The 13,932-nt window shown below is 41.9% G+C and overlaps 1 protein-coding gene across 1 annotated transcript in view; it reads right to left on the bottom strand.

Annotated features, from left to right (window-relative positions):
- Positions 1-13,932, bottom strand: part of dnajc10 (DnaJ (Hsp40) homolog, subfamily C, member 10) — a 139,542-nt gene that overhangs the window by 38,831 nt on the left and 86,779 nt on the right. Inside the window, 2 exon segments of the mRNA XM_060928986.1 lie at positions 2,931-3,086; positions 10,324-10,425. Of these exon segments, the coding sequence (XP_060784969.1) occupies positions 2,931-3,086; positions 10,324-10,425 (258 nt within the window).

The raw sequence follows: 13,932 nt of genomic DNA on the forward strand, positions 1-13,932 counted from the left end.
CTGTGATGGATTTTCCTCTTGCAGCCACTTTCGGGAAGGTTGGCTACAGTCCCATGGGACTTAACTTCATAATGTTCACAACTGTACAGGACCATCACAGGAACATCAAGCTGCTTGGAGATGGTCTTATAGCCTTTGCCGTTAACATGCTTATCTATAATTTTATTTCTGCTCTCCTCAAACAACTCTCTCTGGTCCATGATCAATGCGGTGCACACGACGATACCAAACTGGTGACGACTTTTCTCCATTTAAATCGACTGAATGACTGACTCCAAGATTGAAGACACCTGTGACACTAATTAAGGTTAAACAGTTACACTGAAATATCACTCTAATCCAATTATTTATAATCTTTTCTAGGGGTGCCAGCAAATCTGTCCAGGCTATTTTAGAATATCTTTGCAAAATGATTTCTTTTCAGACTTTTATTGCTTTACTCTATGACCTACCAAAGGCATGCAAGTACCATATTTTTCGGACTATAAGTCGCACTTTTTTTCATGGTTTGGCTGGCCATGCGACTTATACTCCGGTGCGACGTATATATGTTTTTTTTTTTTCACCGCGGAATAACTGGAGCTGATGCTGAGTCTGACGACAGCCACGCAGAAGAAGAGGAAACAGGGCAAAGGGCGCGTTATCACTGCTCAGCTGTTCGGTTATTAAATAAACAATGCAGTCGCGCAGTAACCACGCGCCGCTTATCAGATACAATCACAGATTCTATGGATAGAATAACCCTTCAAAAAAGTGCGACTTATATATGTTTTTTTCGTCTTCATAATGCATTTTTTGGCTGATGCGACTTAAACTCCGGAGCGACGTATAGTCCGGAAAATACGGTATACAAAAGAAAACTACTTTTAATTTCATTACTTTTCAGGAGGAATAAAGCATCGTTTCAATGAACTGTAAGGGTACCAACAAATTTGTCCACGTCTGTAGATGTACACTGGATAAAAAGTCTATACACCCTTGCAGTTTTTTCTGTGATGTACCCGTACAAAAATGAAACCAAGATAATTCATGGAAGATCTTTCTCCATCTTCAATGCGATATTGACACAACACAATTCGAGTGAAAAGCAAAAGCAAAATAGTACAATAACCTGTTTGCAAAAGCCTTAACCACAGGTTTTGATTGATAATCTTCTTGTCAAGCCGTTCCATTGTTGACTTGGGCTTGCGCTTTGGGTCATTATCGCGCTGGAAGGTGAACTTTTTCCTTTATCTTCAGCTGTCTAACAGAGGCCTGCAGGTTTTGTGCCAAAACAGACTGGTATTTGAAGATGACGCTACCATCACCATGCTTCACCGTGGATATGGTATTCGTTCTGTGATGAACTGACATTTTAAAATCATGTCCAAACCTTGCTCTCATGAGACCATAACACATTGTGTCATATGAGTTTGGGTGATTTAGGCAGGCTTGGATGGGTGTGGGTTTTTTTTTTTGTGATAAAGGGTTTCCATCTAGCCACCCTACCCCATAGCCCAGACATATGAAGAATACGAGAGATTGTTGTCCTTTAAGCTCTTTAAACTCCTACAGCTTCTGTAATGCTACTGTAGGTCTCTTGGCAAGCTCTCTGAAAATTTTTGTGGCTACTGCCTCATAGAGGCGGCGCGAGGTAGTAGCCACTATGTCATCGTGTTCTAAGAATGAGTGTAACAATAGCGAAACTTCGTAACCAGTCAGCACTTATCCTGATCAAGTTTGATTACCTGTTCTCTAAAGTCCTTTCCCACACCATAGGGTGGCGCTGATCTCCATTTCTGTAGCCCTCGGTCTCTCGCCTATTACATAGCTAGGGTTACAGTGGGGGGGCTAGTCCTCTGGTAACCGCGAGAGTTTGACTCCCCACTCTACTCCCCGTTCTACTTCTTGATAAATTTTGGAACCAATCAGAACCAGAAACGAACTAAGAGAAACCTCGTTATAACTTCGTAGTATCGGAAGATAATCGGCAGATAAAAAGATAAACTAAATAAACCTCGTGGTTTGCCAAGGCTACTGATTCGATATCAAGTAAATGGTGTTTATTTTAAGACCATTTACCTTTTGATCATCGCAGCTTTTGTTCGGTCCTTCTGAAAGGTCAAATGAAAGGTTTTGTAAGTTTTTTTTTTTTGAGATTTTTGGCAGATATATTGAGAAGCCAATGTCAAACTTCTGCTAATCGCTTTAATTTTTTTTTAAATTTTGTCGTCTTTACACTATACTTGTGAAACAAAACGTGTTCATTAATAATAAATAATGCTTCTAAAGATAATTCATGAAGTGCTTTCTTACTATTCTGAAAATAGATCTAGTTCACAGCACTGTATTTTGTATCACTGATCACATGGATATATGCGATATTTACTGTATGGACATGGGATCAGAAAACTATTTCATTTATAAGCAGTAGCCACATGTACTCATAGGGTACCTATTTTCCATCTATCTTAGAGGGACATCCTTTTCAGGGTAACGTCACAGCATTATATCAAATGTTTTGGAAATCCTTTTTTTTTTTTTTTAAATACCTTACCTTTGGACAGTAACACTGCGTATAAACTTTTTGAGGACCATGGCTTCTGCAGTCGGACGAAACCAAGATGATATGAAGAAAATCCTACAGAAATAGCTCACCTTTACTGTATGGTGTATGATAAATACTTTGGAAGAGGAGTTTGAAAGCGATTGGTTAATTCTAAGCCCAGTCACATGCCGCATTATAAAAGATTGTGCACAATTATGCAACCAGGTTATTCTAAGTTTTTTTTTTCTTGTTCTTTTCTTTTACCTAAAAGCTTCTTTTTGTTTTTACCCGTCATGATAGATGCTGATTTATCTTTTTTCGTTACATTCAAAAAACACCCTGCAATTTTAACAGAGGTGTGTCGACTTTTAATATCCACCGTATATTTATTTAAATCAGGTACCCGAGCCATCCTCCTCCACTCAGGGAGCAAAGCCTGGCATGGGCCACACCACGGCGCGTAGAAGTCCACCATCCATGTTTCTGTATGTTTCCTCTTCTTCACCAACTGCTGGAAAGAGTCGGGGTCCAGAGTCACCACCGCGGGATTGACCAGGTCCTGAAATGCACCCCGCAAAAGCAACATGTTTAATATTGCCATTTCCTGTTAAACAAACTGCACCGACATTTCATTATAAACTTGAAGAGAAATAGCAGAAACACAGATGTTCAAAGATTTCTCAAAACACTTCAGTAATACTTGGCTGGATTTTCATTCAAATGTTTTACAACTGGATAGCAAATTTACAACAAGAGTGCTCTGAGAGCACAATATCCCCCTCTGGCAATTATGCCATAACTCTGGTAAAATGCGACTGAATTGAACGAAATTGCAATGTGTGTATTACCGACAAGAATTCTGCCAAGTTTCGTCAAATTCCTCCAAAAATCGAGAGAGGAATTGATTTCAGAAGGGGAGTACCCTTCCCGGGACGGATGGACGGACATCACCACGACATAATCCCCCTTCGGGCCTTTCGGCCAGCGGGGGATAACAAAAATTGTGAGGGAAGTTGATTTCAGAAAGCAAGCACACCTTGATGAAATGGCTAAAGTACAAGTTTGTTAATAATCAAGGGCATAACTCTGGGAAAATTTGTCCAAATTAAACGAAATTTCAATCTGCGTATAACTGTCACATAACAAAGCCTTTTGCCAAGTTTGGGGAAATTCCTCCACAAATAGAGAGAGGAGTTGATTTCAGAAGAACGTACACCCTCATGAAATTGTCAAAGTACAAGTTATTTAATCAAGAGTCAAAACTCTGGGAAAATTTTCACAAACGAAATTAAATTGTAATCTGCGTATTACCGTCATACAACAAGACCTTTTGCCAAGCTTCGAGAAATTTGTCCAAAAATTGATAGAGGAGTTGATTTCAGAAGGAAAATACACCTTCGTAAAATTGCCAAAGTATAATTTTGTTAATCAAGGGTTGTAACTCTGGTAAAACGTGACCCAATTTAACGAAATTACAATATGCGTATTACCGACATATAACAAAGAATCCTGCCAAGTTTCATGAAATTCCTCCAAAAATGGTGAGAGGAGTTGACTTCAGAAGGTGAGCACCCTTCCCGGGACGGATGGATGGACGGACATCGCCGCGACATAATCCCCCCTTTGGGCGTTCCGGCCAGTGAGGGATAAAAATGGTGGTAAAAGAAAATACACAGTATAGGAAGTGCACAGCAGTTTTTTGATTGTGCAAAGAAAAGCACGCCAAAACAGCAGCAATTAAAAAACAGCATCTTCCTTCTTACATTTAATTGGACAACCTGCTTTACTTCCATCTCTTTTTTTTTTTTTTGCATCTTGTTTTACCAACAGACCGACTCGGTGAAATCTGATATTTTAAATTATTTATTTTCATGGATTTCTTATACTTATCGATTCACATTTTCAAAAATTCCACAACAGCAGCAGAAAACTGCGTATTCAACCCGAAATGAAAGGTACACAACGTTCCACTTTGCCCACATGATTATACCACACAGCTACTTGGGTCACATGGTGCTCAATTGCTCAGATTTCACACAGACTTCCTTATGTGGTTTCTGACACTGTGGCACACGATGTTCAGTAAAAAAAACAATAACCAGAAGATTACAGTTCATGAGAGAACTTTGATTTTTCACGGTCACTGACGGAAAAACAGTTAAGCGACTAAAAGGTTATAAATGGTTAAAGGTTCAAATGAGAAACATGTTTAAAGGTTCAAACGTTGAAACATGTAGTTAGCCTTGGGTGATGTGTAATGCCAGGTAGTTGACTAGACGCACACTCGATGATGAACAGTGTGTCATGAACAGGCTGTGCAGGTTGTATGATGCTAAACTGGCAACCTTGAGCTTCCACTGCTTGTCATCTTCATTAGCGTAATTAGCTCTGGTGTCCAACTAAAGCAGTAAACTTCAGAGACCAGACATACAGTAAAAACCCGCGTCCAAGAATCTGGATTTTTCCTAGTTAGCCTAAACAGGTTCTTATATAAATGGCATTTACTATGAAATTAGGCTATTTAGATTCTTAAATGGGTTCTTATTTTCTTAAGAGCTACTCATTGCCATTAGGTGTGGTCTATCATTTACCGTATGCATATAAATTATGCATACATTTTCTCCAAATGACTGCAATCTAAGCAAATACAAATAAAACAAGATCAACTGTGAGCTACTGCTCACTTACAGTGGTGCTTGAAAGTTTGTGAACCCTTTAGAATTTTCAATTTCTCTGCATAAATATGACCTAAAACATCATCAGATTTTCACACAAGTCCTAAAAGTAGATAAAGAGAACCCAGTTAAACAAATGAGACAAAAATATTATACTTGGTCATTTATTTATTGAGGAAAATGATCCAATATTACATACAGTGGGGCAAAAAAGTATTTAGTCAGCCACCAATTGTGCAAGTTCTCCCACTTAAAAAGATGAGAGAGGCCTGTAATTTTCATCATAGGTACACTTCAACCATGAGAGACAGAATGGGGGGAAAGAATCCAGGAAATCACATTGTAGGATTTTTAATGAATTAATTGGTAAATTCCTCGGTAAAATAAGTATTTGGTCACCTACAAACAAGCAAGATTTCTGGCTCTCGCAGACCTGGAACAAGTTCTTTAAGAGGCTCCTCTGTCCTCCACTCGTTACCTGTATTAATGGCACCTGTTTGAACTCGTTATCAGTATAAAAGACACCTGTCCACAACCTCAAACAGTCACACTCCAAACTCCACTATGGCCAAGACCAAAGAGCTGTCAAAGGACACCAGAAACAAAATTGTAGACCTGCACCAGGCTGGGAAGACTGAATCTGCAATAGGTAAGCAGCTTGGTGTGAAGAAATCAACTGTGGGAGCAATTATTAGAAAATGGAAGACATACAAGACCACTGATAATCTCCCTCGATCTGGGGCTCCACGCAAGAACTCACCCCGTGGGGTCAAAATGATCACAAGAACGGTGAGCAAAAATCCCAGAACCACACGGGGGGACCTAGTGAATGACCTGCAGAGAGCTGGGACCAAACTAATAAAGGCTACCATCAGTAACACACTACGCCGCCAGGGACTCAAATCCTGCAGTGCCAGACGTGTCCCCCTGCTTAAGCCAGTACATGTCCAGGCCTGTCTTAAGTTTGCTAGAGAGCATTTGGATGATCCAGAAGAGGATTGGGAGAATGTCATATGGTCAGATGAAACCAAAATAGAACTTTTTGGTAAAAACTCAACTTGTGTTTGGAGGAGAAAGAATGCTGAGTTCCATCCAAAGAACACCATACCTACTGTGAAGCATGGGGGTGGAAACATCATGCTTTGGGGCTGTTTTTCTGCAAAGGGACCAGGACGACTGATCCGTGTAAAGGAAAGAATGAATGGGGCCATGTATCGTGAGATTTTGAGTGAAAACCTCCTTCCATCAGCAAGGGCATTGAAAATGAAACGTGGCTGGGTCTTTCAGCATGACAATGATCCCAAACACACCACCCGGGCAACGAAGGAGTGGCTTCGTAAGAAGCATTTCAAGGTCCTGGAGTGGTCTAGCCAGTCTCCAGATCTCAACCCCATAGAAAATCTTGAGGGATTTTGAAAGTCTGTGTTGCCCAGCGACAGCCCCAAAACATCACTGCTCTAGAGATCTGCATGGAGGAATGGGACAAAATACCAGCAACAGTGTGTGAAAACCTTGTGAAGACTTACAGAAAACGTTTGACCTCTGTCATTGCCAACAAAGGGTATATAACAAAGTATTGAGATGAACTTTTGTTATTGACCAAATACTTATTTTCCACCATAATTTGCAAATAAATTATTTAAAAATCAGACAATGTGATTTTCTGGATTTTTTTTTCTCATTTTGTCTCTCATAGTTGAGGTATACCAATGATGAAAATTACAGGCCTCTCTCATCTTTTTAAGTGGGAGAACTTGCACAATTGGTGACTGACTAAATACTTTTTTGCCCCACTGTATCTGGGAGTGGCAAAAGTATGTGAACCTTTGCTTTCAGTATCTGGTGTGACCCCCTTGTGCAGCAATAACTGCAACTAAACGTTTCCGGTAACTGTTGGTCAGTCCTGCACACTGGCTTGGAGGAATTTTGAACAGCTTCAACTCTGGGATGTTGGTGGGTTTCCTCACATGAACTGCTTGCTTCAGGTCCTTCCACAGCATTTCCATTGGATTAAGGTCAGGACTTTGACTTGGCCATTCCAAAACATTAACTTTATTCTTCTTTAACCATTCTTTGGTAGAACGACTTGTGTGCTTAGGGTCGTTGTCTTGCTGCATGACCCACCTTCTCTTGAGATTCCGTTCATGGACAGATGTCCTGACGTTTTCCTTTAGAATTTGCTGGTATAATTCAGAATTCATTGTTCCATCAATGATGGCAAGCCGTCCTGGCCCAGATGCAGCAAAACAGGCCCAAACCATGATACTACCACCACCATGTTTCACAGATGGGATGAGGTTCTTATGCTGGAATGCAGTGTTTTCCTTTCTCCAAACATAACGCTTCTCGTTTAAACCAAAAAGCTCTAGTTTGGTCTCATCCGTCCACAAAACATTTTTCCAATAGCCTTCTGGCTTGTCCACGTGATCTTTAGCAAACTGCAGACGAGCAGCAATGTTCTTTTTGGAGAGCAGTGGCTTTCTCCTTGCAACCTTGCCATGCATACCATTGTTGTTCAGTGTTCTCCTGATTGTGGACTCATGAACATTAGCCAATGTGAGAGAGGCCTTCAGTTGCTTAGAAGTTACCCTGGGGTCCTTTGTGACCTCACCGACTATTACACGCCTTGCTCTTGGAGTGATCTTTGTTGGTCGACCACTCCTGGGGAGGGTAACAATGGTCTTGAATTTCCTCCATTTGTACACAATCTGTCTGACTGTGGATTGGTGGAGTCCAAACTCTTTAGAGATGGTTTTGTAACCTTTTCCAGCCTGATGAGCATCAACAACGCTTTTTCTGAGGTCCTCAGAAATCTCCTTTGGTCGTGCCATGATACACTTCCACAAACATGTGTTGTGAAGATCAGACTTTGATAGATCCCTGTTCTTTAAATAAAACAGGGTGCCCACTCACACCTGATTGTCATTGCATTGATTGAAAACACCTGACTCTAATTTCACCTTCAAATTAACTGCTAATCCTAGAGGTTCACATACTTTTGCCACTCACAGATATGTAATATTGGATCATTTTCCTCAATAAATAAATGGCCAAGTATAATATTTTTGTCTCATTTGTTATCCAGGTTCTCTTTATCTACTTTTAGGACTTGTGTGAAAATCTGATTATGTTTTAGAATTTATATTTATGCAGAAATATAGAAAATTCTATAGGGTTCACAAACTTTCAGGCACCACTGTAGATCACTGAATTTGTTGTATTGTGAATAAAATAATTAAAACCTCCTTGCTTTTTACAACTTATTCTGCAGCGAGTTACAGAACAGATGGACACATGGGGTCTTTCCTGCTAATTAAACACACAAAGGTTAATTATTTTAGATGTCTATCACAGTTTATTCTATCTACATTCACTGGATATGAGCAACTGTAAGATGGAAATACACAGATAAACCAGTATAGCCCTGCTCCGAAGGATATAATAAACATATATATATATATATATATATATATATATATATATATATATATATATATATATACACACACACTATATGTAAAATCAAAGTAACAAAACAACATATACAACTGTAGAATGTATAGCCAAGTTCCCTTTTCAGGCTCTTCAGTTATTTGGTATGGTAGTAAACTTGTTTGTAAAAGGTCAGAAAAACATGCAAACAGTGCCTTTGGGGTATTTTCAGAAACGCAGAAGTCGAAAAAGAATAGGGCTCTCGAGTCCTTGAGGTCTGATCTGATCATCATCATCAGAACCATCAGCTGTAATAAGGCAGCCGGTCTTCTGAAATAGTTTCCTAAAAAAGTGATTTGTCTGCCGAAAGCTCCTTCCAAGCATCAGCAGTCCATTTTGTCATGAGGATTCTTCTCTTCGGAGCAGGACTCCGTGTTGGAGTCGAGTCACGAAACCTCGAGTCCGAGTCCAGTCTCGAGTCCCCAGCGTTCAAGTCCGAGTCATGAAAGAAACATTTCTAGTCGAGTCCGAGAACAAGACTCCAGCTGCACCATTTGACGGTGTCTGTTGCTGCCTTTATGTGAAAGCGTCTCTGCTACTGTGTTGGACTAACGTTCCTGCTCGACTGCTCCGTTTTAGTTAACAGGCTACAGATAAAAAAAAAAAAAAAAAACACTTGTTCATCATTCAGCAAGCCCCGCCCACTATCAACAGAGCAATAAACATCGCGTGTCACTTCCTTCTCTGGGTGGAGTCTTACCAAATGACGATTGAAGTTCGAGGTTGTCCCCGTCGTCTCCTCGATAGTTCTTCTACATATGGAACACACAGCAGTGCATTTTTCCCACTGCATGAGAACTCTGTAAAAGCAAAGCGGACAATCCTAGGGGCGTCTCTCCAGGCATTTTAGCGCCGTTAACGTTAGTTTGTTCCTGAACATGACGTATGAACAGGTGAATGTGCTTCTCGTCATCAGGGAGTGCGAAATATTCTGTCAGAGACGGATGCAAGTGAAGATGGTAAACAATCCAGAACGGCTGGCAAAATCATAAAACAGGCGATAGGTCGAGCGAGACACAAACAGGCGAGACGAGAAACCGGAAATCAGGAACCCAAACAAGGAAATAAGGCTCGGTAATGTGTCAGTAAGACAACTCAGTACTTCGCAAAGTGAGTGTGTTTTCACAGTTTTTATATCGGCGTGCTGATTGCACCTTAATCGTGTGCAGGTGCGAGTCGCTTACGGTGCACGCGTGAGAGTCCGCTTGGTGCACGTGCTGTCCGGAGCGCGCCCGAGAGTCTATCTGATGCACACGCCAAGGCACGTAGGTGACACTCTTGCATGAAATTAGTACAAAATTAATGTAGATACTGCATAAATATATCTCATACCAAATTATTATGGCATGTTACACAAAAAAAAAGTCCTCGTGCCCAATTTACGAGTCCGAATGCAGTTGATGCATGAGTCAGAGTCATCAGTGCTCAAGTCCAAGTCGAGTCACGAGTCCTTAAAGTTAGGGCACGAGCCGGACTCGAGTACTACAAGTCTGAAGGGGGTCTAAGTAGAAAATCTTAGCCTATCAGGTTCTTAAACGCGGGTTTGTACTGTATAGCTGTTCGAGTATACCGTACTGATCAGGGAAAATGTGGACAGCATCTTTAAACACCTCTCTATGGTCATCTCACCTCGATGAACTCCAGAATGCCATCTGCTGAATGGTGACCTTCGTACTCATGGATGCTGGACTTGTTGAAGATCACGGTGGTTGGATAGGCGTTAATTTTGTACTGCAAAACAGGAGGGGAAAAAAACAAAATCATGAGTGGATAATCTCACCTGGATACTGAACTGCTCCTATGATCATAAAGACTATCACGCTCAAACTGAACATCCTTCCAACACTCTTCTTTCGTGTGCAGTTGGAGGACAGTAAGTGATTTATAATCGCACTCTCGCTGTGCGATGCCACTCGGGTGAGGACCGGCTCCCTTTCGTGAACCCGCTTCCTCATGTCATTTCATTGTGCCTTTTTTTTTTTTTTAAACTTCTAAAATTTCCCTCTAGCTTGCTGAGAGATACAACATTAAATCTACCCACTGGCCACTTTATTAGGAACACCCATCCACCTGCTGTTTTATTTTAAGCAGTTGTCTAATCAGCCGATCCCGTGCAGATACAAATCGAGAGCTTCAGTTGGTCAGTGTTCAAACATCAGAACGGGAAAAAACTGTGATCTCAAAGTGTGACTTTCTTTCACGGTGTTGGTTTGAGCCAGACGGACGGGTGGTTTGAGTATTTCAGAAACTGCTGATGCTGATCTCCTTCCTGGGGTTTTTCTTCACGCACACACACACACACACACACAACAGGCTCGAGAGTTTACACGGATACTGTAGAATGGTGTGAAAAACAAAAACACGTTGAGTTGAGTGAGTGAGCGACAGTTCTGTGGGTGGAAACGGACGCTGTGTTGATAAGACAGGTCAGAGGGAAACGGACTGAGCAGTTCGAGCTGCCAGGAAGGACATAGAAACTTTTATATAAAGGCAATTCTTCAGCCTTTATGAAAAACGATTAAGATAGACTGGTACCAAAATTCAAAAAAGTGCTTATTTAAGGAGTTAAAGGCATTTTTGAGACAAAGTCGGCAAACAGTCTTATTTTGTCAATTTGGGTGTGCCGAATTCAAATCTGCAATATGCCGAGCTCTATTGCCGCTTTTCCACTACAAACGCGGCTGAGTCGGGCTGAGCCGTGCCGTGCTGAGTCGGGCTGAGCGGGGCTGTTGGAGTTGCATTTCGACTACAACCGCGCTGAACCGTGCTGGCTGGAAGTGGGTGGACACATTGGGTGGAGTTAGCGAAAGTGGGTGGACGTCACGTGATGTCGTTAAGCAGCGCAAACAGTGACATCAGTGAGCTTTTAAGCGGTAGTCTCACGACCCGGATAGTAAACAATAAACATGGAGGACATGGAGTCGTTAGTGTTGCTGGTCTTGGTGCTGTGGCTTGTTGTCACCGACAACGCGGACAGATACTGGCAAGAGCGTATAGATGAGGCGAGGCGCATAAGGCTTCAGAAATTCTCGTAATTCGTAATTCTTTTTCTTCCGGGTTTACGGTGTTTACAGATCCTAGCGTGCTCGCGGGGCGTGTGTGGGCATGTGAGGACACTCCTCCTCACCAATCAGTGCACAGGGGAGTGTCTGCTCACGCCCCCAGCCTCACTCGGCTCGCTTTGGCTCGCTTCAGCCCCACTCCAAAACCGTGCGAGTTTTAGGGGCTAAGCAGGGCTGAAGCGAGCTGAGTCGTGCTGTTCTTTGGTAGTCGAAATGCGAGCCGTGTCGGGCTGAAGCGAGCTGAAGTGAGCTGAAAAAGGGTAGTGGAAAAGGGCCATATCTGACCTCCATTGACCTCTAGAGGTCATTGAACTTTGGGCCTGTAAACGTCTCAGCTGAACCCAGTTTCTCAGCTTTCTAAGGAATGAAATGTACTGAAATGATTAATGAAGTTAGCAAATGGCCTTGTTTGTTAAATGTTTGGGTGCTGAATTCATTTTTCATTTGTAAAACGACATATGACCTCTGATAACCTCAAGGTCATTAAACTTGGCCTACAGGCCTATGCATTTAACGGCATTTTTAAACTGACTTTACTCCCCCAAAAAGAATATGAACAGACAAAAAACAAATAGAAAGGAACAAATACAACATTAAATGCCAGTCCATGTCCATGTGACTTACTTTTCACAATGAGAATGCCTCGGCGATCACCTTACATAACATTGCATTACATTTAGCGGTTATTGTTTATACAAAGCTACTGAAAAAAGGGCAGATTCAGCAGCATACAAAATGTGGGGGCGTACAGGGTATACAGGTTAATCAGGGGTAGTATAAATGAGAGTTTTTTTTCTTTGTTGTTTGTTTTTTGTAAAGGCTTTACCCCGTTTAAAACAAAACAAAAAAAACAAAGAAAAAAAACTCTCATATATACTAACCCTGATTAACCTGTATACCCCCACATTTTGTATGCTGCTGAATCTGCCCTTTTTTCAGTAGCTTTGTATAAACAATAACCGCTAAATGTAATGCAATGTTATGTAAGGTGATCGCCGAGGCATTCTCATTGTGAAAAGTAAGTCACATGGACATGGACTGGCATTTAATGTTGTATTTGTTCCTTTCTATTTGTTTTTTGTCTGTTCATATTCTTTTTGGGGGAGTAAAGTCAGTTTAGGGCGGCACGGTGGTGTAGTGGTTAGCGCTGTCGCCTCACAGCAAGAAGGTCCTGGGTTCGAGCCCCGTGGCCGGCGAGGGCCTTTCTGTGTGGAGTTTGCATGTTCTCCCCGTGTCCGCGTGGGTTTCCTCCGGGTGCTCCGGTTTCCCCCACAGTCCAAAGACATGCAGGTTAGGTTCACTGGTGACTCTAAATTGACCGTAGGTGTGAATGTGAGTGTGAATGGTTGTCTGTGTCTATGTGTCAGCCCTGTGATGACCTGGCGACTTGTCCAGGGTGAACCCCGCCTTTCGCCCGTAGTCAGCTGGGATAGGCTCCAGCTTGCCTGCGACCCTGTAGAAGGATAAAGCGGCTAGAGATAATGAGATGAGATGAAAGTCAGTTTAAAAATGCCGTTAAATGCATAGGCCTATGGAGCACTTGCATGTGACGTCACAGTCGATCCAGATTGTGACAGACACCATCTTGTCGGTCAAACGCCATATTTCCGCCTTCTACTTCTGGTTCTACTTCTGCTTCTACCTTTTCTTCTGGAAAACCCTACTATATACAATTCTACTACAACGGCTGCGGCTACAAGCTCTCCCTACCTGTGCACGTTTTTATGTTTTTTGTGTGTATTTTTGCGTGTTGTTCGTCTGTACCGGACTTCAATATCCACTACAACCGTATGGACTTACTGGACATTCGTTTCCAGCAGAAAATGACGGTTTGTAGCGATTTCCATCGCATGCACAACATTCCGGACGAGATAGCGAGACCAGCGGGGTCTCCGTGGATTGTTATCGGAAGCAAAGCGAAGGAGGCGGCGCCGGGAGCGGAAGCAAAAGCGAGGCTGCAGGCAGAGCCAGCCTGTTGACTAAGCTCAGAAAACAGCCACTCAAATCTCCACTGCTAAGCCTCTACCTCTCCAACGCCAGATCCATGTTAAACAAGACGGACGATTTGGAATTACAGCTGGAATTACCTTATTATATTCTATAATCGGCTGGTCAGTGCTATACTCAATACTTAAGTGACTTACCCATCCAATGAGGATTATTTTCTTGTTTACAA

Source organism: Neoarius graeffei, chromosome 9 (assembly GCF_027579695.1).
Source record: "Neoarius graeffei isolate fNeoGra1 chromosome 9, fNeoGra1.pri, whole genome shotgun sequence".
NCBI lineage: Eukaryota > Metazoa > Chordata > Actinopteri > Siluriformes > Ariidae > Neoarius > Neoarius graeffei.